The 26,878-nt window shown below is 41.4% G+C and overlaps 1 protein-coding gene across 1 annotated transcript; it reads left to right on the top strand.

Annotated features, from left to right (window-relative positions):
• Window positions 1-22,918: 22,918 nt before the first annotated feature.
• LOC147436853 (uncharacterized) lies at window positions 22,919-25,607 on the top strand. The gene has a single exon (XM_086485793.1). It carries the CDS (start codon window positions 23,163-23,165, stop codon window positions 24,819-24,821), a length of 1,659 nt encoding a protein of 552 aa, XP_086341919.1. The 5' UTR covers window positions 22,919-23,162; the 3' UTR covers window positions 24,822-25,607.
• The last annotated feature ends 1,271 nt before the right edge of the window (window positions 25,608-26,878 follow it).

Here is a 26,878-nt window from a genome sequence, read left to right as displayed (position 1 = left end):
TACACTTACAAAGCATTCAATTTCCTTAAGCTTGGCCATTTGGACTTACCCTTTGAATTTTGGAACCTTAGCATTTTGGAAGTCTTAATGGGCTGAACCTTAGGTCTTTAAGGCCCATTGCTTGCACATTGCTCTTCTGCATATGGTCCCCCTTTGGATCCCTATTTTCCCTCCTTTGGATCCCTATTGTGACCAGTCTGCTAGCCTTACCAATAATCTAGCTTTTTCTCCCCTGGCACTTTTCCATATTAAATGATCAGTTTAACATGAGAAAATCATTTAGGGGAATTAGATATTAGTTATTATGACACAAGAAAGAAAGCCCAAATGAGGAAGGGTATTTGTCTCTAAATTGCGCTCCCAATTTGTCTATGGCCAACAACATTCACTACATTCTCCTCATGGATATTATGCATGAGCTGAATATATGAGAGGACTATTGATTAGCTGCAATTGTGAATTTTGTGAGAGAGACATGGGCTTTGTGGAGGATGGAGTGAAAAAACAACTCCTTGCTAACACATCTGTGTATGACACACAGTTCACTTCAGGGGGTCAACTGATCAAAGATATATTCAATGAAGCAAAGTCTGGAGAAGCCAATTTGCCAACAGAGGAGTAGTTCCAATTGACCATAAGAAAAATCTGCTTAGAAAACATGGGTATCCCCGTGGCACCCTTGACCCACTCAATTCACTTGGGGAAGGTCCATATTGTTGGAAATGAACAAGAATCAGATGGTAATGTCTTTTAGGCATACAGATGGTTTTACCCATGTCCCAATGATGTAATATTGAGATAAATCTGATTGTTGACAGGTGCTTGTGTATGATGATAGTTTCCTTGAATCTAATAGGCTATTGGCTCTATCTTTGCCTCCACCATGTCTGGTGTGCTTCAAAAAACCTATTCTTCCATGTAGTGGGTCTTTTCAATGCCTTGTGTGGACCATATTGACAACAAGCCCTATGTTTTGACAATATAAGGACCGTGGTTGAATAGTATGTGCTGCATTGGAATAAAACAAAATGGTGAGTAGAATAGGGATTTATGGAGCATATGTTGTTTACATATGGAACATGCTAGCTCAGCATGTAATGAGTTGTATGTTGCCCACCCCACCCTGTTAGGTATGCCTTCTTCTAATCCATCAAGGCTGCTTGAAATGATGTGAGCTTACTTTCGTCCCATGAATGCTGCTCAACATAGTGGAAATTTTATCAAGTGATTTCCACACGTTTGCCTTGTGATTTTGGATTGCCCCACCACCAGCATTGTCTTTAACCACTCTATGTAACTATTTCCATTTGTTGAACATGTTTCTCTTCTCCTCTCTATCAGACTCTTTGAGGCTAAACCCAAGATACCTTCTGGCCTTCACGCCACCTATCGATGCTTTCCTTCGTACCTTGTAACGACCTTGAGACATCTTAGGGTCCTCTTCGATTTTGACATTGACTACATGCAAGCCAATGTTTGAAAGCACTTCCTCTAATGCTTTGATGACTCTTTTTTACTCACTCACTGGCTTTAAGGTCCATGCAAAACATATGTACAAATGAATCACCTTTCAATTATTCTACAAAGTGCATGGAGTGTACATTCATGAACTCTACACAAAGGAATATCAAGCACTGGCCAAAAAGATTTATCTTCAAGATGTCTGATGGGAGCTCTACTCCATTGCACACTCTCAAGAGATTGTGCATCGGCCATGCAGTATAAACATGGATTTGCCCCACAAATGCACCGTGTATTGTGTTGTACATGCACTTAAGAGTCTTTAAGCCACTTGCCATGTGCCATCCGACTTTGTAGTCACCAAATCCTTCCACTGAAAGCACACCTCCATTTCTTTGGTCACTGATGATAGAAGGAATGTGGGTTTGACTAAAAACCCAATGGAGGATTTTAAAATTTTCTTTATCAACATGTATGTAAAAAAGGAACATAAAGCCAAGAACCATACATGAAATATTTTTGTTATTATAGATTGAACCAAGTGTACCTCAAATGAACCTAGTGTCAGAATATTATTTTTGGATTGCACGCTGAAATATCATGGGTCCTCTTTGGTTATTGATGGATCCAAAGCTCTATTCATGAGGGTAATGGTGACTCTCTTTAGCTTCCTATTCTTCAAGACCTTGCACTCGTCGAGCTTCAAAGAAAACTTGAGAACCCCATTGCACTCCTCTAAACTCATATCAAAGAGGTAAACTGCATACCTTTGCAATGCTTCAAGATCAACAAAGAGGATGTTATGCTCGTTATAATGTACCTCTCTCTCCCACCTTGCCTATGAATGTTGCTTCAATATGGAATGGTGATCCAAGTTTCTCAAACACCTTAGCGTTTACGTGTCGACGTGTAGACTTTACATGTGATGTCTTTGGAAGCAATGATCCTTTCTGTAATTTATTTTGAGACTTTTTAACTAATGCTTTGAAGAGATCCCTGTATCCCATCTACGACATGCCACTCTCATCAAGTATTGCTTGCACTTCCATTGGCTCTAGTTGATTCTCCTTCATGAAGGAGGTAAGGAGCCTACCTTTCAATTTATCAAATTTCTTCTGAGTTGTCATTTCTTCAACTGCATGTCTTGGAATAAGACGACTGTAATGCACAACGGCGTTCGAACCTACTCAAGCATTGGAACCTACTGCGTTTGAGTCTGGATGTAGCAAATTTCTGCAAAGAAATCACCATGTGTCATGATCCGTAATAAGAAATTATAAATCATATATATATGATACAAAAGCAGAACCAAAATTCAAGTTACCTTAAAGCTCGTATTTGTTTTTTCAGGCCGCCACTACCAATCTTCATATTCTCTATGTTACTTAGATCTTGTTTTGTTTTTTGACTCCCAAGCACAGTGTCTTTCACACACAAACTTGTGATCTTCTTCTCAAGGTTGTGGATTGTCTCTCTGTTTGATGAAATCTTTTGAGTGCATGCTTCATTAAGTTTATTCAGGTGCATGTTCTCTGTTGCTAGGAGGTTTATTTGATTTTATGCATTCAATCCTTGCATTTCCAAATGTTCAGTGTATCTCGGTAGCCCATCCTTGCCATCGCCCATGAAATGTAAAAGGTTAGTGAAATTAGCAAAGGGAGGTGGTGCATTTGTTGTAATAGACCCATTGGTCCACAAATCCAAATAACGTTCCTTGTTCATCCTTCTAAGTTATTTCTCTTGTTGGGATAAGAAAGACTCTTTCCTATGTTTCTGCAATGGTGCGTACTCTTGCAATACATCAACGTGAAGATGATGTGTGCTCTTTGTTCAGTTAAGTGTTGAAGATGAAAGGGCTGAGGATTGTAAGTTCAAATTGATGTTTTCATCAAGAAAAGAGGTGTTTTCCATCCCTATGACTGACAAATATCTCAAGATTTGGCAGCGAAGGCTTGGAAGCTCGCGTTTGAAATCACTGTAGTTTTATGTTTAGAGTTGGTAGAGTTCCTGTAACTTATGTTTTTGGAGGGAACGCTTGTAAATTGGTGTTTCAAATCATTAATCATATGATTATTTAGATTCGTGACAAGAGAACAAAGGACAAGAAAAGAAAACAACGACTACCTAATAATGAATGTCCTTTTGGCTATTTGTTGGTGAGAAAAAGCATCACCTAAAATATACTATCTAACATTTTTATTTTCTCTCTCTAAGATGATATGGAACTTCTTACAGGGCCCAAAAGTGAGTCCAAAGTTCTCCTAATGGGTGTGCCACTAGAAGTACAAAAAATCATTGCAACAGTCAAAAAGCTTCCCTATGCACATAGCTATCATCTTCTCTGCTTTGCTGCTGCATGCTCCTTGGTGAAAGAATGTTGAGCTTCCACCTACCGGTAGAGGATACCAACAGAATGATGTCGCAAGCTCACAAGGCAAGGACATCCAATCACACCAATATCTGGTAAGATAATCATAAATGGAAGCATGTTAATCAATAAACCAACATAATAAGAAAATACTAGTATGCTAGTTAGCATATTTTGAATGCTAGTTAGCGCAATGGACATGGTGGTTAGCATAGTTTGTATGCTCATTAGCATACCATACATGCTACTGTGTATGCTAGTAAGCAAAACCAATTATAAAAGTAAGCATACATGCTAATGTGTATGTTAGTTAGCATACCCACTTATGCTAGTTAGCATACCTAGTTATGCTAGTTAGCATACACCACTATGCTAGAAAACATACATGCTAATGTGTATGCTAGTTAGCATACCTAGTTATGCTAGTTAGCATACAGAGCTATGATAATAAGCATAAATGCTATTGTGTATGCTAGTTAGCATACCTAATTTTGCTAGTAAGCATACATGGTACGGTGTGGCATACCCATTTATGATAGTTAACATACCCAGTTATGCTTGTTAGCATACATGGTACTGTGTATGCTAGTTAACAAAACCATTTATGCTAGTTAGCATACATGGTAATTTGTATTCTAGTTATCATACCCGGTTATGCTAGTCAGCAAACATGCTTCTATGTAAGCTAGTCAACATAGGGGTATAGTGGCTAGTATAATGTATTTAGTTAGCATATATCATAATTATGCTATGTATGCTAGTTAACTGAGTCTGTATGCTAGTTAGCAAAGTCTATATTCTAGTCAACATAGGGGTATAGGGGCTAGCATGCTGCATTTAGTTAGCATACCCACTTATGCTATTTATCTTACCTACTTATGCTGGCTACCATAAATGCTACTGTGTATGCTCATTAGCATACATGCTAGTTATGCTATGTATGCTAGGTAGCATATATGCTAGTTATGCTATGTATGCTAGGTAGCATACATTCTAGTTATACTATGTATGCTAGGTAGCATACATGCTAGTTATGCTGTGTATGCTAGTTAGCATATTAGCTATGGTGGCCAACATACCTAATTATGCTTGTTAGCATACAAGGTACTCTGTATGCTAGCTAACACACCCTGTTATTCTAGCTAGCATAGATGCTACTGTGTATGCTAATCAGCATAGTCTATATGCTAGTTAGTATACACAATTATGCTAGTTAGCATCTATTCTACTATGTATGCTAGTCAACATACATAGCAATTAGCATACATGCCTAGTATGCTATCTATGTTAACAAGCATACCTAACAAGCATAATTAGGTATGCTTGTTAACATAGCAATTAGCATACATGCCTATTATGCTATCTATGTTAACAAGCATACCTAATTATGCTTGTTAGCATACAAGGTACTCTGTATGCTAGCTAGCACACCCTGTTATTCTAGCTTGCATAGATGCTACTGTGTATGCTAATCAAAATAGTATGTATGCTAGTTAGTATACACAATTATGCTAGTTAGCATCTATTCTACTATGTATGCTAGTCAACATACATAGCAATTAGCATACATGCCTATTATGCTATCTATGTTAGCAAGCATAGTCTGTATGATAGTTAGCATACTCGGTATGTTGGCTAGCATACCTAGTTATGCTAGTTATTCTCTATATGGTAGTTAGAATAGTCTCTATGCTAGTTAGCATAGTCTGTATATTGGCTAGCATACTTTGTATGCTAATTAGCATACCTAGTTATGCTAGTTAACATAATTGGGTAATTGGCATATCCAATTATGCTAATTAGCATACCCAGTTATGCTAGTTAGCATACCCAGTTATGTTAGTCATGAAATTGTATGCTTGTTGGCATACTGTGAGAGACTTAAAGCATGCCTTTTTTGCTAGTTAGATTAGTATGTATGCTAATTAGCATAGTGGGTATGGTGGCTAGCAGACACAATATGCTAGTTAGCATACCCAGTTATGCTAATTAGCATTCCAAGTACATGGAAGGATTATTGGCATACTAAGCATACAACAAATTATAATGATATGCTACCTAGCATACTATATATATGTACATAGTCATTATGTTAACTACCACACATCCCATGCTTATTAGGATTTTCAATATGCTAATTGTTGTGTTAACAATCCAACTTTGCATTTTTACTAGCAATTTGGATATGATAATTAATGTATGAAAGGAATACAAAAGAATTGATGATGCGGGAAGCGTGCATGACAAGAAATATGTCAAGCAAAGGATTCAAGAAGAGAAGACATGTAATGATGACTTGGATGAGCTAGATAGAATGCATGAAGGGATAAAATGTGACATTGCAGCAAGCAAGCAAAATCGCTCGGCCGTGCTATAGATAGTAAAGAAACGGATGACGATGATGACTTTATCATGATTACTCATGCCAAACCCAGGCCATCTGCAGTTGATGAGATAAGTGCTTCAAAAGAAACAATCGGGAGTGTGCAAGAGGAAGCTGTGAGGACTGACAACGAGCAGAACGTGTAAGACATCGGTGATGACAACCCTTTCCTGGGTTTTGTATTCAAAGTGAAGCTGAAGAGAAAAGGTGACCTGGAACAGAATCTAGAAGAGCTTGGAGAGGATGCTTGTGTTGCTCGAAGAGCACCCAAGATGACATAACCAACCTTATCAAAGGTGAAAAGAAAGCCACTCGCTCACACACTTGCAAGAAACTATGGTGAACATGTTCTCTGTTGTGCTCAAAATTTGTAGTGCTAGCAAGATGCACATCTTATGGCATGTATCTCTTTGAATGTTTATAATGTAGAAAATATTGTTGGCATAATTATGTCTTTGTGTAACAATTCAATAGTTTTTTCTTGTCCTTTATAATGTGTTCATTCAATACCTTTACTGTGTTGCAAGAAAAGAGAAATTTCAATTAATTGCCTTGCATGATATGAATGTTTCCATTACATTGAAAAATATACAAAAAAGAAATATTGCTAAGGCTAGTAGACAGCTAAGAAGAGAAAAAGATGAGATTGAGAAGCCTGGACCGCTACCTTAAACACCATAGGAAATTTGATGAGTACTTGAATTTTGTTCATCCCTTGGGGGAAGTTATTTTTATCAAGTGGTATCCACCGCCGGACCCAATATGGATGCCGAAGCTGTTGGCTGACAAGAAGTACACTCTGGTTCTTGATTTGAATGGCCTTCTAGTTCAAATGTTAGAGTCAAATTAAAGCACGGTGAAGCTCCCTTTGAATATGCAAGGGAAATGATAAAGTATTGTATGCAAGATAGGTTGTATGTATTTTGTCGCAGAGTTTCTGGATTGTTGCCTCTAGTTTTTCCATGTGTATATATGGAGCACCAGCATGCAGCATAAAGTAAATGCAATATTCGATACAATATTCATACCACAACATGCAAGGATGGCAGGTGTTTTTGCACAAGAGCATTGTGGAAATGTGCCTTGGCCAATACGTAATAAGCATATTTTCTTCAAGAACTTGAGTATGTTTTGGAGGGGATTAACACAATTTGGGCCCAAAAACACTCTGCTCATTGATGACAATAAGTACAAAGTGTGCCAAAACCCTGAAGGAAGTTGGCTTATTACTCCCAAGAGGACTAGACTGTTGAACATTGGTAACAGTTTTTGGTAGACACTTTGGCTCCCTGGCTGTTTCTGTGGCTGCAATTGGAGGATTGTGTAACATATACAACAAACAATCGGTTGGATATTGGCCTAGATGTGTTTTTTGATGCAATTCGCAGTAAGCTGGAAGCATATACGTGAGAGCGATGAGGTCGAGTGGAGGGCAGAGATCCGTCGGAGACAAAAGGGAGGCTGATGAAGAAGCTAAAATGCATGAGAGGGAAAGAATCAAGAGGAAAAGATTAGATAAGCCTTAGCAGTTTGAATTAGAAAGGCCAATGTAGGAACCAGAGGATCAACAAATCCAAGAGCACAAGCACACTTGGTACTACAAGTACAAGAGCCCTAGGTAGCACAAGCATTTTGAAGAGAAGGAAACTCTTCACATACTTGTAAAATTATACACTATGATGGAAAGTTGTAATATCGTGATGAGATCACCTTTTCAATGTTCATACCTATTATGAAATTCATTTGAGATAGTAATGTTTACATATTTTATACTATGGTATTTTTCGGGCCATACTTTGTGCTATGTTGGCATACTTTTTGGTCTTAATGTTAACATTATATGAATGCAATGATAGGTTATTGAGCACTGCTTTTCACACTCAGTAAGCTAGTAACCTTAAGCAATAAGCTAGTTGACTTAACCTATGTATGCTACTCAACATACATGCTAATTGTGTTGTGTATGCTAGTTAGTAGAGTCTGTGTGCTAGTTAGGAGAGTATGTATGCTAGTTAGCATATGGGGTATGGTTGCTAGCATACTGTGTTTAGTTAGCATACCCACTTATGCTATTTAGCGTACCTACTTATGTTGGTTATCATAAATGCTACTGTGTATGCTAGTTAGCATACATGCTATTTATTTGTTATGTATGCTAGTTAGCATAGTGGATATGGTGGCCAATATACCTAGTTATCCTAGTTACTATACCCATTTATGTTAGTTAGCATACATGCTAGTTATTATGTGTATGCTTGTTTAGCATAGTCCGTATGCTAGTTAGCATAGTGTGTATTGTGACTAGCATACTATGTAGGCTAGTTAGCATACCTAGTTACTGGTTTTTCTAAACACCAAATCCATCACAGTGTGCACAAGAGACACATAACTAACCTTATGATAAAAATGCTTTATTTATAGCAAGAAGTATATTGAAAATCCAGTGGTTACAACTCAAAAGCTGAAGAGCATGCTAATATAGATTGCTTCATAGATTTTTGGGGTGATTGTGTACACTTGACTTCTCCTTGGGATGTGCTCCATAGGTATTTAATACATTGCACTAGATGTGAAATTAGATGGAGGATGGGCTGCTTGTGGTTTAGCTTGAAGGTGTATGCATCCAATTACTTGTAATACAATCCTTGCACAACATATGAGCCTTTGTCAATTACATTGCTTGATTTATCGATGTACCCCTTCTCCACCTTCTCCTTTGCTGCAACACACTTGACGAGGTAGAAATCCACATCCTTGGCATTGGTTGAAGCATCTCAAATTAGAGCAAAAGTGTTTCCAACACATAGAGCTCTACTCAACACATCATGATGACCTTCGTATGTGAAACCATCATAGCCAATGACTTCCTCTATCGAAACTTCATGTGAATTGGCTCAAAATATGCCAAAACCTCATCATGTAAGGGCAACAAAATATGATAATCCCAAGACTGCACGTGAGCTTTATTGATACAGTGATTCCACCTTTCTTGCATGCATGCATCATAGAAGGTGCAAGTTTCTTGTTGGAAGGGCAATTGGATTATGCGGGTTGTGACCACAAAAAGTATGTAGAGAGCGAGATTTTGCCACAATGGCACAATTCCACTTGACTTCCCTGTACATCCCCCTCTTTAACCTCCCAAAACACACAGACACGTTTCCTTTATTTTGAAGGACATGATGCAGGTGCTCCCTGTGACAAGTTGGCTTGGAAATAAGCTACCACATCTGTCACACATCACAAAATAGCTCCATGCAGTTTTAGCTGCTCATGGTCAAGGTTCTTTTCACAACTACTCTTGCATCATCATGCTTGTCCTTGCCATGAAAGAAGAACCAGCTCATCCTCAATACCTGTAAGTCCAATATATCTTGCAACAAAATAGAAATGCCTAGCTCCCTTGAACTGCGAGGGCGCACCATCAGACCACACCCAATGTTGCTTAGGAGTGACACCCTCTTGTTTTAACCAGTCACGGTGTAGCATGAAACAATGTTGCACAAACAATGTGTCATGCAACTTGTCATTTAGTATGAAGAAGTGCATTGTTTTGACAACCTCCCCTGCCTTGCGGTTGTTGAGATTTGTCATTGATCACACCTCGTCATGGGAGTCATCTCTTACACATATTTGGCTAGGAGCCGAGCGTAGCTAATCTTGTTTTTAGCTTAGATCCTTGTTAGAGCAATTCGATGATTTTTTTTTTTGCATTAGGATTTTATTAATTCCCTTTGCATTTCAAAAGAAAATCATATTCAATTAGGAGCATCATTTAGGCCTTATCACCTTATTTAATTAGTGGCATAATTAGGAGAGCTTTTGAGCTGGCAAGCCAAGTTTGGTAGAGGAGGTTGTGAGAGACATTCAAAAACTGAAAGCTTGTTTTGGAGGGGAAATGCAAAAAGGAAAGGGATCACGTGCATCTTTTAATGCATAAGCAATTTTTTTTTTGCCCTGGCTAATTTCGCACGAAATTGGCTGAACAGTTAAATCGGCGCCATACTTCACGCAAACGCTCAATCTGGTGCTTATTGGCGAGCCAAGAATAGGAGCATATGTGACACTAGCGCTGCATCACCACCTGCCTAGTATGAACTCCTCGTCACACAAGGCCTTCTCTGCCATCAATCCTTATCACCTCAGCTCTCACCACCATCACCCTCGAGCTCGGCTTGCAAACGGCACTACGCTTTGCTGTTTTTTGCGTCCCATCTCAGATTGCAGGCGGATAGTAACGACAGAGGGTCACTGTTCTCACCTCTGAGTGCTCATCATCATCAAAGCCCGGGCTCATCTCCGCACACTTGCATCACCTGGCCGCTTCAGCTTGCCTTCATTTGGCGTGTGACAATCCCTACTGAGCTACAAACGATCATCTCCTGCAGACGCATGTTTTCGCTCCGAGCTGCAGCCTCTCAACACTCTAGTTCCAACCACCTGCTCGTCATTGGCCATTGAGCCTGCACCACTATCATCTCAAGTCCTCGCCACCACCAACTTGCGGTGACTTGCTATCGCTCATCCAACCGGGCTCGTCATCAATCTACTGCTCGCAGCTGATTCCTGCTCGAGAGCACCCGCGACACTCATCATCGAACTGCAGCAGATCAAAGTTCCTTTTTTTCTGGCTTCAAGTTTCAAGTCTTGTATAGGGAGGTTTCTTACCATGGTGCCCTCACACTCTTCGAACCATCTCTCACTGTTGTCCGACCTTATGTCCAAGAAGCTACTCACACGTAGATCTTCAAGCATGGCTTCATTGGAAACTTCGACCCCATGGACCGGTCGTAGAAACCACAAGCTCAACTCCGGACAATATTGTCATGCATATCAGATTTTTTGGGCGGCCACAAGCTCCATAATGAAGCCCTAGAACAAAGTGGCGCACCACCCAACTCCGAAGCTATTGAGGAGGTAGCAAGAAACGACCTCAAATATGCAAAGATAGTGTACGATGTACAAATGCTGAATTGGGTCCGATTCAAAGAGATGATTTCTAATTTCTTTGAAGGTGGAAAAGACAAAAGCACACTGCCCTCAAACCCTATCCCTCGATATCTTCTTTATCACGCATAGTAAACGTAAGGTTTTTTTTCTGTTGTGGTTTTTCCTTAGGATGTACATATTCATGTAGTTTAAAAAGGGGTTTAGACACTGTCCATGTGTAAAAAGCATGAAAGTAAGACCACCCTATTCATTGGCCATTATTTGCTTGAGCTAGAGCAAAAAGACCACTTTGACGATAGACAAACAAAAACAATACACAGCACAACAACACTAATATTTGGTATTGAAGATGTTCTCCAAACACAAAATTTGACTTTTGTATTTGTCCACCAAATTTGATTTTGCTTTGTCCTACACCTTGTTGACCACTATTCTCAAGGGGAGGAAACTTTGACATCCTCAACCTGGTTGATAATTCTCCATGGAGGATATTTGACCTTCCTACACCCTAGTTGCTTACAACTCTCTAGGGGAGGTACACTACTTTTGTAAGCCTATCTAGATGGGAGACTTAGAACCCACTAGAAGGACATTCGATTTTGGTGTTCTCAAACACAAAAGGGGAGGCTTGTTGGGATTTGTGCCTTGATCACACCTCCTCATGGGAGTCATCTCTTACACATATTTGGCTAGGTACATCAAACCTAGTGACTAGCATGCTTTGCCACATTTGGAAGATGTCTACACACTAGATACATCATTGATGAGGTCAACGGAACACTCTACCACAAGCCTATATAATGGCTCCCATGTACAAGCTCTTTACAATGCATTCTATCATTCATGTATTGATGTTATTTCCTTGTCCATTGAGTACTCATTGTCTAGATTAGTGTGTTGCTAATTGCATTTGTCGTTAAGCCATGAACGCCTTGTCATTTTTTTCGCCTTAATCATCATCCCCACTCACTCAACAATGCCAGTATGTTATGTGTACAAAAATGGTTACCTGACTAGAGTACCAATGCATTGATTGAATCTCATTTTGCTCCTTGAAGGCGTAATTCTTGAAAAAATCAACAATTGGGACAACAACATCATCCAAAAATCAAAGTAGACAATCCTTAAATTGTTGTCCTTGCTATCGAGCTACATAGTGTTAACACCCCTTAGGGAAGTTAGTATTTTATGTTAAAGGACTCTTTTGGTGCCCAAGGGCTAGCCCACAACTCATGTGAACGAGGAATCCCTAACCTCGAGCGAGGTTTTTCGAGCGATCCCTAAACCGAGCAAGACAAGACAAGGTACATTATCAAGAAACCAAAATCAATCAAAGTTCTCATATGTATTTCAAGCTTCAAAACAAGCAATAAAACAAGTTCCCACCTTTTCACTACTAGCACCTCCCCAAGATTTTTGTGCAAAGAGCTCTCCTTGAACATGTGCTTGTGCAAAGTGTCTCCTATGGGATAGAAAATCTATTGTAAAATTCAATTTGTTCCATAAAAATGGGATTAAAAAATCAAGTGGCCCCCATACCCCTACCTGCATGTGAAAAAAATAAAGCTCCTTGCCACTCGTATAAATGGCATGACTTGAAATCGGGTAGTTTGTATAATGTGGATGCCATGTATATATCCACAACCTCTCCATTCGTCACAAGTTTTGGCTAGCGGAAACAACCTTCTATACCCAAAATGCACTCTCCTTCCACTTCCTCTATTGTCATAAAGGAAAAGAGTGCAAGGGAAAGAGGAGCTTAAACTTCTCTCTCTCTCTCTCTCTCTCTCTCTCTCTCTCTCTCTCTCTCTCACTCTCACACACACACACACACACACACACACACACACACAAAATTAATATTTGAAGTTACTGTATCAATGTAATAGTATTCGTCCTAGAGTTCCGACTTTGTGTGGCCATTCTTTTTAGAAACCCCATAACATGGTATATGTTCACTTTGGCTACCCTACCATTGCGGGGAAGAATTTGGTGGCGTTGACATAGGTGATATTGAAAAACGTTTAAATCCGGGCGGTGGGTTTATCAGGGTGCACTGATGGAAGAGTGTGAGGTTGAGAGAGTTATCATCATTATTAATGGTGTACCAAGGAGAGCGTTTCTTGAACTTGTGTGAAAAAGAAGAAGAGAAGAAAGATATCAGCGAAACAAACGAGTTTGGGCAAGAAAAAGGTTAATTGTTTTTTTTCTTGTTGGAATCTCTAAGCCCTTATCCAAGACATTTCTAAATTATGACCATGCTGTGCCTCTTGGAGCCCCGATACACAAATTCCATTGCAAATCCAACGGCCATCTCTCTCTCTCTTGAGTTCAACTCTCCTCGTCGGATAGATCTTTAAGGTCTCTCGGGATAGTTTCCTACGACGTTAAAATTCTCTTCTTCTCTCTCTTGCAAAAGAATTAACCTCTATGTGTGACCGTCTCTCCGTGCTGACATTCGCTTCGAGAATGGCGCCCTATTTACTGTTGTTGGCCCGCTGTGTTCTGCAGTGCTTGCAGACCCCCCCATTGCCGCTCCTACGTCGGCCCAGTCTCTCACCACCAGTGTTCGGGAAAAATCATTTTTCCAAAAATACAAAATTCCTTTCCTTAATTTTCCAAGAGGAAATTTTAAAAAATTAGGTTACTTTTTCAGGTTTTACACTATTCTTCTATATTTTGGGGCGAAATTTCACCTTTTCCCCTTGCACTCAACCGGCACTTCTGAAATTGAAAACAGCACGATATTAAATTGAGCCCTCTCATGCTTTCCTTCTTCCCCTCATCCCAGCCATCCGCCCTCCTCCAGAATCTAATGGCCTACGTAGGTTTTCTCTACCCTGCTCGTTGTCAACCACAACTACTCCCTCGGCGAGGGCCTCTCCCACATGGTCGACAGCGACAACAGCTCCACACTGCAAAACTCTCTCTCTCTCTCTCTCTCTCTCTCACACACACACACACACACACACACACACACACACACACACACACACACACACACAGCAAGCTGCCACCATCCCTTGATCTCTTTGTACAAGCTGCTACAAAATTAAACAGGCAAAGCAAGAAGAGCCGCGCGCCTCTCTCTCCAGGCAGAAACGGGCGAAAAAAAGCCAATATTGGCAGAAGGCTGTTGTCCTCTTCTGCGAGCCGGTGCTGCCAGAAGAAAATGGCATCCTCACATATCGTGGCTCAAAGCAGGGTTGGTACTCAGGATGCTGCCTATGAGCCCAATATCATCATCTGTGCTACAATAGACTTCGCCACTCCTTAAACCTGCAAAAGATCTCTCTCTCTCTCTCTCTCTCTCTCTCTCTCTCTCTCTCTAGCCATCCACGCCGGCGCGGATGGGTAGAGAGAGATTTTTCTACTATTTTTGCAAGCGTTCTTCACTCCCCCATTTCTAAGTTTACCCATCCTCTCCCTCCCTCTAGCCATCCGCACCGGCGCGGATGGCTACAGAGAGATTCTCTTTCAGTTTTTGGAAGTATTCTCCACTCCCCCATTTTATTTGCATTGACTTGAGTATGTTCCCATGGTTCACGAAAAAGGCACTATTGGCGAATCTTGGCAGAAACGGGCGAAAAAAAGCCAATATTTGTGAATCTTGGCAGATGCAAGCGAAAAAAATCCAAGATGGAGGTTCTGACTGCGGCGTGCACAGAGAGAGAGAGAGAGAGAGAGAGAGAGAGAGAGAGAGAGAGAGAGAGAGAGAGAGAGAGAGAGAGAGAGAGAGAGAGAGAGAGAGAGAGAGAGAGAGAGAGGAGGAGGAGGAGGAGGAGGGGGGGGAGATGCGAGGGCGATCGATGGGGGCTATGGGTGTAGAGCAGGTAAAACTATTTTTTTAAGCTTGTGGATCGCTTGAGACAACATCAACTGTTGGATGCCGGGTTGGCTAGGTGAGTTGAACTTTAGGAGATCGCGCAAAACATTGTGAGTTCGAGTCTCTCATCTGCCTTTTACTAGAGATCAATCTTAGTATAACATTGGAACTTGAGGATGGGATCCGAGGAGGTATCCTATGAAGTATTGAATATAATAAAGGTTGTATCAGTATGTACACAATATAATGATATAATTTAAACCAATGTAAATCTAAGGTATCCAGATTCACTCTTTCTTCATTCTGTTTTGCCCATCCTCTCCCTCCTCTAGCCATCCACGCCGGCATGGATGGCTAGAGAGAGATTCACTTTCTATTTTTGCAAGCATTCTCCACTCCTCAAAACAACTATTGTAAAAACATAGTTTATGCCCAAATCTAAGATATCCAAATGAAATCTAAAAAGATGCCAACTCTTCCATCTTGAAATTTGCATTCTAAAATCTTATGCTCAACGGAGAAGTTTACACTATAATTCAAGATATGTGAACAATGATTCTCTCTCTCTCTCTCTCTCTCTCTCTCTCTCTCTCTCTCGATGCTTCTAGGAGTTTGAAATTAGGTATCAGTTATCCGTATAAGCACTCATACGCCTAGGCTTTGCGTTTGTAGTGCATTGTATATCAGAGAAAAATCCTCAAATTTGTATTTATTTTCCAAAGAATTTTTGGCAAGAAGAGTATCCTTTTATCTTTAGAAACAAGTAAGCAAATATTAGAGAAGCAAATATTTCTCACTAACATGATGCTAATTGCCCATAGGTAGTGTGGGTAGGGAGCCCTCATAGAAAGAGTGTACCTATCCATGTACATGGGTCACAAATGGGAAGGGCCTTTAGTATATGTACAAATGAGGGGCAATCATATTTTTAAAAGTTGTTACGGGTGAGAGGAGGAATGGATGAAGAGGTCGCCCATACGTCCAAGCAAAACCATAGAGCCCAAATCATCAAAGTTAAGCCTCATTCTTGCATACGTGCATGATAGGATGTGCACCAAGGCTCATACTAATTAGCCCACCTTTATGGTTGGACCACCCATTTTCTTGCTTGTGAAAGGGGCCTTAGCGAAGCACATGTTGTGTTTGCCCTCTTGAGCATGTTTTGAAAGCACAACTAATTTGAAGAATACTAACTTGGAATTTAACATTAGGTTGGTAACCGGATAGGGAATAAAAGTGTCCTAAGATTTTGAAAAAACTTCGATACTCTTAAAAAAACTTGTCATTTAAAAAAAATGCCTTCTTGAGATTAAATCTAGAAGACCTAATGATGAGAAAAATAAGTAATTTTCCAAAATCCCTCACCATTCCATCATGGCAAGTGCCCAATCAAGTCCATGTAGCACTTAATTTTATTGAAACAAAAAACTCTCAACTTGTTGTGGTGCCTACTAATGCCTTCTACACATGTGCCATAGTCCACTCTACACATGTGCCACAGTCCACTCTACACATGTGCCACAGTCCACTGATGCCTAGTATCACCCACAACTTATGATTTATCTATTCCCATTATGTATGCTATTGATTTGTGCAGCTCAACCCCTCTTCTATTGTAGCTCGCCCACCTTCCTTGTCAAACTATCTTCTCTATTCACTTATGTGCTTACAAATCTCGCTCGATTTTTGGTTTGCTTGAAAAATCTTGCTCGGTGTTTGGTAGGACTATGTGAACAGGGCAGTCCACTGCAGTTAACTGATATAAAGCCTTGGGCGGTTGTAACTAAAGAGGTTATGTTGTAATTTGAAAGATGTAGCACGAGCTGAGTTAGTAATGTTGTTGTTTCTTTATCTTCTTTAATCTTGTTCTAGCTATGTCTGTCACAACTCTATCTGTATCAGTAGACTGCAGCATGCCAGTGTTGGGCAGTGCAGTTATGACCCGAGTTCTGCAACTTTCCAGTACCTAGCTGTATGTTTCCTAGTGTATGAGTTGTCTGTAGATGAGAGATGACCACGTACAACACCTGGCGATCATGCTGATTGTGGAAAGACTCAGGCTCGACAATTCAGGGCAATGGCGACCACCCCGCACTAATAGAAGCTGCAACAGATTCTTTTCTTGCTGAATTCAACAATTGGACCCCTGAAGAACATCCACCTAGGAGTCTTGACCCATTCTTGACTGAATTTTTCCATTGAGTAACTGCAGAGGAAGAAGAAGCTCAGTATGGAGACTCTTTCTTGACTCAATACAACACCTTACTACCCGATGAACTAAGGTGGAAGATCTTCAAAATCTATTATGTACTATCTTTATACAATTGATGGGACGATTTTTGCAAGAAAGTGGTTTGCATGAGTGATTCAGGCGACTCATCAGTAAGTGGATCCCTTAGAACTAGATCACAAAGGCAAAGACAGGGAGCATTCTTGAGAGCAGGGCAAGCAAGATTGGGCAGCACCTTAGCACATGAAGCACCAGTAGTAGTAGCAATAACCAGCCCAGTACCACCAGACCAGTTGGCTGAACTGACAAGTACCAGCCATAGGGGAGGCACAATACAGGAGCAAAGGGAAGATTCTTTACCACAGCCAGTAGAGTAGGAAAGAACCCCACAACTACTTGAAAGAGCCATCCACCAACTGGTTGGACTTCAAGCAGTCCACCACTTCTTGGGTACAAGAAGGCAATTGAGTTTCACACCACCTCAAAGAGCTACCCCATTAAAATTTGACCCTTTGAATAACCTTCAGCAACCAGCACAAGTAGTTATGCAGCAATCACCACCACCCCCCAATCCAAAGGTAGTAGCAACCAAATTCAGTGGCAAGAAAGGCCAAGATGCTGATAGTCATGTTGGCCAATTTGAGACTAGATGGTCTGCTAGTGGTTTTGATGGACTGTATAATGACCAAATAAAGAAAGAACATTTTGCAGCCACATTACAAGGCAAAGCCATGACATGGTTCATGCAATATGGAATTGGAGCTTTTGCCAACTACAACAACTTGAAGGAAAGGTTCTTGTCCCGGTTCAGGGTTGAGAAAACCCCTGAAGACATTCTGAAGAAGCTCAGGAAGATTAAACAACAGAGTCTCATGGTTGAAGACTATGCTCAGCAGTTTAGAAATCTCATGAATAGATTACAGCCCAACCAAAGTCCCTCTTGGGAGCAGTTGGGTGATTACTTCTGCAGGGGACTGAGAAAGCAACTGAAAAGTGCAGTTGCTGGACATGCACCCCTAGCTCAGCACCAGGACTTTGGTGACCTAGTAGATGCAACCATGAGGGCAGAGAGAAGATATGGAACAATACCAATCAAGAAAAGCAAAAGCAAACACTCCAAGGAGGCTTCATATACTGAAGAGGAAGACTCTAATGATGAGGAAGAAGAAGAGACTGACAGTGAAGAGGAGGACTCAGATGATGAAGAAGAAGAGGATGATGACACCTCAGATGATCATAAGAGGAAAAATAACAAAAAGAAGAAGCTAAAAGGGAAGACCCAAAAAAAAAAGGCAAGGAGAAGCAAAAGGGATCCACATCTAAAAGGGAAGACCCAGACTACATCAACAAACTGATATTAGAAAAGATCAAAGAGCTGCAATCACCAACTTCTGAAAAAAGTAACCAACCACTTTATTGTGAGGTATGTCAGAGACCTAGTCATGATTATGATCATTGCTATTATAATCCTAACTATAGAGGGAAAAGACCACCCTACATCATAGCTAAAATGGAGGCAGCAGCCAATGCAGTACAACCTCAGCCTTTTAGGCCAAGGTTTCAAAATCAAGCTCCTACAAGGGGATTTCAGCAGAACAATTGGCCCAACCAACAAAGGTATCCTCAATAGAATAATGCACCTCAGCCATGCAATTACTGTGGACTGATGGGCCATAGACAGGGCCCTGCATGTGACCTCTGGACTAGACACAGAAATGAGAGAGGCATCCCCATAGTAAACTACCCCCCCAACAACCAAGGAGCCCCTAATACTAATGAGGGAAGGATGGATCCACTAGCTCAAGTGAATGTAGTAATGATGGCCAACTTACCCATGGACCCTGTTCAGGAGCAAAACTAATCAAGCAACTATCACAGAACAGTTCACTGCACATCAACTAGAAGAACATAGTATTACCCAATGTGATTGTATAGGAGGGCTACAAACCACAACTCTTGAAGAGCCACCCTTGGTAGTTGACAGCCTCGTGGTCACCAGGTCCAAGGGCAAACTCAAAGAAAAGCAGGTAGCCTTAGGGAGCAACTCTGAAGACCCCATAGACTGGAAGGAACAAGACAAAATCAGACTCAAAATCTTAAAAGAACTTCAACAAACTCAGGGAATAGACAATTCTAAACATGCATGTCCCACTGATGAGATGCAGTAAGCTCTGAGTCAACTCAGTAAACCCCCTTCCACTATTCAACATCAATCAGTTCACCAGCCAACAAGTAGTTCCACTCAGCCCCTTGACAAGGGCCTATCAGATGAATTATATGAAGCTCTCTTACAAGCCTCTATTTCAGTCAAAGTTGGTCAACTGTTGAAGCTAGTTCCTGACTTCACCCAGAATTTTTTCAAGAAACTGACACAGACCACTCCAACAGAGAAGCTGACTGATACAGCTCAAGAGCAGCACACTGACCTTACCCAAATTCCCTGTGGAGATTTAGCCCCAGTAGATGTTGACTACAAAGTCCCTGTAATTAACATTTTCATTGGTAAAGTTTACCTCTCAAGTGTTCTTGTAGATGGGGGCTTAGGGGTCAATATTTTACCTGAGTCAGTATGCAGGTCATTGAAATTACTGAAGTGGGAACCAACACCTTTTCAGGTCAAAATGGCAGACCAAAGAAGAGTTCAACCACTTGGAATCATCAGGAACCACCTCATCACTGTCCAGGGACCGAACTTCATGGTAAATTTTGTAGTACTGAGGTTGGAAGAATCTACTTGTTCCTATCCCATGATCTTGGGAAGGCCATGGATGAGGGTAGCTAAGGTCAAGCAGTTGTGGGGTGCTGACACTATTGTTAGAACAAAAGGCACAGGAGGCCAAGAAAGCTTTGGAGGCTATCAAACAAGCAGAGGAAATGTTTCAAGAGCATATGACCACCAACTCTAGGGTCAAAGAGGATGACTTGGAAGACCTGAACCTGGGTCAGGAGCACAACCCCAAAATGGTTAAGGTATCTTGTGAATTGGATGCAGAATTCAAAAGGTCCCTAAAGGAAGTGCTCATAGAATTAAAAGATGTTTTTGCCTGGTCCTACACTGACATGAAAGCTGCACACCCCAATGTATGCCAACATACAATCAACTTGAAGACTGATGCAGTACCAGTCAGGCAACAAAGGTACAGAATGAATCCCAACTATGCACAAAAGGTAAAGGAAGAAATTGAAAAACTCTTGGCTGTAGGTTTCATCTACCCAATAGACAATGTCACATGGTTGTCCCCAATTGTAGTTGTACCTAAGAAGAATGGAAAAATCAGGATATGTGTGGATTACAGGAAACTGAATGCTGCCACTGTGACTGACCCCTTCCCCCTACCCTATTGTGACACAATGCTAGATGCAATAGCAGGGGAAGAGATGTATAGCTTTCTTGATGGTTTCAGTGGCTACAACCAGATCAGTATGGAACTCAAGGACAGAGACAAAACAGCCTTCATCACTGAATGGGGTGTTTATGCATGAACTGTCATGAATTTTGGCCTGAAAAATGCTCCCCCTACTTTCCAAAAGTGGGTCATGTAGATCTTTGGCCCCTATCTCACAACATTTATGAAGGTGTTCTTGGATGACTTCAGTGTTTCAGGTAAAAAGGAGGACCACCTAAAGCACTTAAGGCTATGCTTTGAGAAATGCAGGGAATCTAGGTTGTCCCTGAATCCTGCAAAATGTGCATTTGCTGTCAAGAAGGGTATCTTGTTGGGACATATCATCAGTAGTGAAGGCATTGCCATTGACCAAGAAAGGTGGAAATGATTGTTAAAGATCCTCCACCAAAGACAGTCAAACAAGTGATGAGATTCATTGGTCAGGTAAAATGGCACTCTAGATTCCTCACGTACTTAGATCATATTTGCATCCCACTAACTCAGTTAACCAGGAAGGGTGCTGAATTCATATGGGGAAAAGAGCAGGATACTGCCTTCAATTTACTGAAGAAAATGTTGGTGAATGCACCTATACTACCCCCCCCCCCCCCCCAGTGGGATTTACCTTTCCATTAATTTGTGGATGCTTCTAACACTGCTATAGGAGCAGTTCTCATGCAGGAGACTGAGAAGGGATGGTTCAAACCCATATATTATGCCAGGAGGGTACTGACACCTGCAGAGATGAACTACACAGTGACTGAAAGGGAATGCTTAGGTATGATCTTTGGTCTTTAAAAGTTCAGACACTACTTACTTGCTAACAAAGTGGTTATTCATGTGGATCATAAAGCCTTAATATATTTGGTCAACAAGCCAGATCTCTCAGGCAATTTTGCAAGGTGGATCTTACTCATGCAGGAGTTTGATTATTCAGTAATACATAGACCAAGGCAAGAGCATGCTATTGCTGACTATTTGAGTATAATACTCCGTGGAGAGGTCCCCACTGACACCATAGATGAATTGCATGATTCAAACTCTTTTCAATTGACTTACTGGATCCTGCAGATTCTTGGCTGGAGGATATGCTTCAGTTCCTCAAGGAAGGTACTCCACCAAAGGACATGCCAATAGTGCAAAGGAGGAAACTGGCTTGGAGAAGCAGAAGCTTTGAAGTCATCATGGGAATACTCTACAAAAGGGGCATTGATCAGATTTTAAGGAGGTGTGTACCCCATTTTGAACAAAGAATTATACTAACTGAAGCTCATGTAGGGGGCCATTATTTAGCACAGGTGACTACCAGGAAGATCCTCCAAGCTGGCTTATGGTGGCCTTCACTTTTCAAGGATGCACATGCCTTTGTCAAGATCTGCCTTATTTGCCAACATGATGATAGGCCTTTGGATGTGGATAGGATGCCCCTGCAACCAATCCTTCCCCTTGAGCCTTTTTAGAAATGGGGCTTGGACTTTGTGGGCCCTATCAAGCCCACAGCTAGATCCACAGGTAATAGGTACATCCTTGTGGCTACAGATTACTGCACCAAGTGGGTGGAAGCTTAGGCTTTAAAGGACAACAAAGCTGAGAGTGTGGCCAAGTTTCTCTACAAAAACATCATGACCACATATGGGTGCCCAGTAGAGCTCACCTTAGATCAGGGGGGCCATTTCATCAACAAGGTCATCAGCAAGTTAAATGAATAGCTTTTGATTATCCACAAGAAATCCACTGTCTACTACCCCCAAGCCAATGGCCAAGCTGAGTCAACCAACAAAACCCTGATCAGGATACTACGAAGATTGGTCCAAGATAACAAGAAGGACTCGGATTCCAAGTTGGATTCTGCTCTTTGGGCTTTTAGGACAGCTTACAAAGTCAGTACAAACATGACCCCCTTCAGAATGGTCTATGGGCTGGAGGCTATAGTCCCCATGGAATTTGTTATTCCCAGCCTCAGAATAGCAGTTCAGTACAAGTTGAATGAGGAGGACTCCACCATCTGCAGGCAACACCAACTACTCCAATTAGAAGAAGATAGACTTCAGGCAGCCCATCTGACTGAAGCTATCCAAAGAAGGAGGGAAGCATGGATGGATAGAAACCTCAAGCATAAATTTTTCATTGAAGGGGACTGGGTCCTCATGTACAATAGTAAACTGGGCAAAAGGCCTGGGAAACTCAAGCTAAGATATTTGGGTCCTTTTCAGATCGCAGAAGAATTGGGTCAGTCTACTTATTTACTGGCAGATACTGGAGGCCACATTTTCCCTAAAGGAGTAAATGGCTACCGACTGAAGCCTTACCTAGCTGAAACTAACCTTTCTGATATGACTGACAAGGCCTCATCAACGAATATTCATCATAACCCCACCCTTGATCATATCCCCTCCGCGGATGTTCATCTCATTACAGCCAAACAGTCCCATTCACCCGCATCAAAATTCAAATTGTCCCTCCTCAGCCCAGTACCCCCCCCACAAACCCCCATCATCTTCTCTCATGCTTTCTAGTCCTTGCGCCATTTCTGCTACTCCTATTTCCACCCCTCAACCATGTCCAAAAAGCCTCTTACTGTTGCAATACCTGACACCAGCCCACCTTCACCAGAGCGAGAGAAGCCCGAGAAGATGGTCACAGGCCGCTCCCTTCGCCAAATGAAACAGCAGGGCCAACCCGCAGCCTCCCCCGATGTGGTGATCGAGGAAGAACTTTCCACCCCTATGGCTGCTACCCTTTTAGCTGTAGACGACAACTTTGGCCCCTACACACTTCTGGACCTCAAACAGGAGCTGGACTGCTCGAGTCCCTCTCATAGGGACTCCCTCACAAAAATCGGTCTCTTGAATTATGCTCAGCTCCCTTGGAAGCAATGGAAACACAACCCCACGGTGAGTAGCTTTCTCTTGCATATTCAGCGTACTAAGGGAAACATTTGTGGCGGGTATTGGCTCACACCTGAGCTGGTAGGAGCTATCTTCAAATTACATGTGCAAGAGGATAACCAGATCCCAAAGGCTACGGATGATATGATGGGCACAGAATTTGGGCAACCACAAGGGGATAGGAACTATTACCCCATCGGTAGGATCCAGGATCCTCATAGAAATCAGCAAATTAAGTGGTTTGTGGAAAGAGTTTGTGTCTTGGTTAAGCTGGAGTATATATCCAAAGAAAACTATGCTATCCTCAGGGCAACTGAACAGGGCAGAAAGATTGGATGGGCTAATCTTTTGTACATCCGACTGAACACAAAACTATACCAGAAGAAGAAGAGAAAAGACAGAACATCCAAAATTGGTCCCTTTCTTACTGCATTGCACCACTATGCCACCGGAATGACTACCTTGATGGTGTCCAGCCCTCATTTTACTCCCAATATGCATCAGTCTACAATCAACAAGGATGGCACCCTCTCCACAACTACCAGCACTTCTCAGGAGACTGAGCAGGAAAAGATCATCAGAGAGCTCAGAACTAAGCTGTTGCAGGATAACATAAAGTATCATGGCCTTCCCAGGGGACAGTCCTCGCAACCACACACTACTGATGTTCAATGGCAAAACCTAGATCTCAATTTTGATGAGGACATACACACCCTGCTGACCACCCCACAGCCCACCCCCCAGGAACCCACCAAAATATTTTTCTCCACCAAACCCTCCCTAAAGCTCAAGAGGAAGAAGCTGGATATGCAAGGAACTGAAACTTTCTCAGAGGTTACCCCCACCCCTACCAAACAGGAGAAATTGCTGACCACTTTTGCCAATGAGGCCTCCCTAGGCCAAGCCTACTCAGCCCTGGAAATGGTAAAATCTTTCATTGGCCAAGAGCAGGTCAACTTCAGTGTACTGCAGAGGGAAAAATTTCAATTACAGACTAAGATAGCTAAACTGGAGAAGATTTCTACTAGATCAGAGAAGGATGCACAACTCATTGACACTTTGGAGGAGATAGTCAGCAATTTGGAGGAGAAACTAGAGAAAATTGAGCAATCCATGAGGTTTTACAAGGAAAATTTGCAAAAGAGGGAGAGCACTGCTGAGAAGATGAAAGAATGGAGAGACACTTGGTTGAGCACACTTTCAGAACATATAGACTTATTGGATGGGGACCATGCCAAACTTCAAGCTGAAAATAGCCTTCTCCTCAGTAGGGTGAAGCCTGCAAGGATGTGGAACAAAAACTCAGAGACATGTCTGAGGAAGATTTAGTTGTGGATGGTTGTTATTTGTCCACCCCATAGGTGGAAGTTCTGAAATCCGATGTCAGAAGATAGGGTGAGCTTATCTGGGTGGAGCTGAAGCAAAAGATGTTTTCTTTGATTAGCTTACCTTACCACACTTTTGCCAGAGAAGAGGCTAGTAAGGAATACAATTTGTTAAAGACTCAGTATGATGACTTGGAGAAGGAAATGAATGCATTGAAGGCCCAAAGGCAATTACTGTCTACACAGTCTACTGAGCAGAATCAAATTTTAGCCCAGAGTATAGATCAAGACACTATGACTGAGGATACTATGCCTGTTTTCAAGAGACTACCAACCCCATCACCACTTGACTCCACTCCTACTGCTGAGAAGCCCGCATAGATTCAGTTTACTGACCCCACTACAGCTGTTGCAGAAGTGGTACATGATATTTTGTCTACTGCAAGCTCGATTCAGGTCTCTGCTCCACCGACTAAAGAAGCTCAACCTATGCAGCCCACTGATGTACTGATTGATGAAAGCCACTCTATGGCAGTACCCACCGAGGCACCACCCCAACCTGATCTTGACATGATAGACTAATAGTGTTTTTCAACACTACACCTGCAGCTTCCTACTTGTAACCCTTGTTTTGCCAGGTCCTGAACTTCATTACAACCCCCTCACCTTTTTGCCTTATGATCAAGGGATGTAATGGATTCATGTCAAAAAGTTTTTGCCTCAAACTTTTTTGCCACCGGGCTGTGCCAGGTGTTAACACCCCTTAGGGAAGTTAGTATTTTATGTTAAAGGACTCTTTTGGTGCCCAAAGGCCAGCCCACAACTCATGTGAATAGGGCATTCCACTGCAGTTAACTGATATAAAGCCTTGGGCGGTTGTAACTAAAGAGATTATGTTGTAATTTGAAAGATGTAGCACAAGCTGAGTTAGTAATGTTGTTGTTTCTTATCTTCTTTATCTTCTTTAATATTTTTCTAGCTATGTCAGTCACAACTCTATCTGTATCAGTAGACTGCAGCATGCCAGTGTTGGGCAGTGCAGTTATGACCTGAGTTCTGCAACTTTCGAGTACCTAGCTGTATGTTTCCTAGTGTATGAGTTGTCTGTAGCTGAGAGATGACCACGTACAACACATAGTTGTGAGTGATGTAGAGCTTCAACTTGGTCTTCAAGATTTGCAGAAACTCCGAACATTAATTTCTTTATGCAAAAGATCTTTTCTTCTTTTACTGTTTCCATGCTTGTCTTTTGCTTCTATATATGCAATTACTTTCATAGTAGTACTCTTACCTGGCTTTGCTGTCTCCAAGCAACATAATTTTGACCTCTTGACTCCACATATCTTACAGTCTTCAATCATGCATTCTCTTCTATGGAAAAATGCATCTTTTGGCTTTGGACATAGAATCAACTCCCACATTTGTGACCTTTGAAGGTGTGATGTGAAGCCAAGGAACCTTTGCTAATGTTCTCACCTATGGCAAAGATACTGCATAGATAGTTGCAACCCGTATCATGCAGCCCAAAGGCATGATAGTGCATGTGGTTCAGTGCGTCCTTTAAAAAGGACATCTGCACATGGTATTCTCAACAACATGTGTGCCTATCCTTCAGCCACCTGCAAAAGAATGGCTTCAACATCTCAAACATTTCATTCCAATCTTGCAATTTGGATGTTGTTCTTTGAATCCGTGAAAGAGCTCAACATGTAATATCCACATTTGATCAGAATGTTTACTAGGATAAATGAATCCAAACAAGAATATACAGATTGTTACCTAGGACATCTGGCATGTTCATGAAAAAAAATTGGCATGTTAAATAGCACATTCAACATCCTAACATGCATGCAACAGGGTGTGTTGACTATCATATATTGTGTTTTCATTAGCTTTATAGATATGCTAACTAGCATACTCAATGTGCCAACAAGCATACGTAAATAGCATAGTATGTGTGTTGAATAGCATACATGGTGTGGTAACTAGCATACAAGGTATGCTAACTATTTCCTTAGGTATGCTAACCATCATAGCATGTATGCTAACTAGCATGGAAAA

The sequence above is a fragment of the Adiantum capillus-veneris genome, chromosome 17, assembly GCF_014529385.1.
Source record: "Adiantum capillus-veneris isolate H3 chromosome 17, ASM1452938v2, whole genome shotgun sequence".
Taxonomy (NCBI): Eukaryota; Viridiplantae; Streptophyta; class Polypodiopsida; order Polypodiales; family Pteridaceae; genus Adiantum; species Adiantum capillus-veneris.
The sequence above is the reverse complement of the archived record's forward strand: the minus strand, read 5'-3'. Positions and strand labels throughout refer to the sequence as shown.

Excerpts from the sequence above, each read along its gene's own strand:
- LOC147436853 (XM_086485793.1), top strand. The coding sequence starts at position 23,163 with ATGTCCAAAAAGCCTCTTACTGTTGCAATACCTGACACCAGCCCACCT.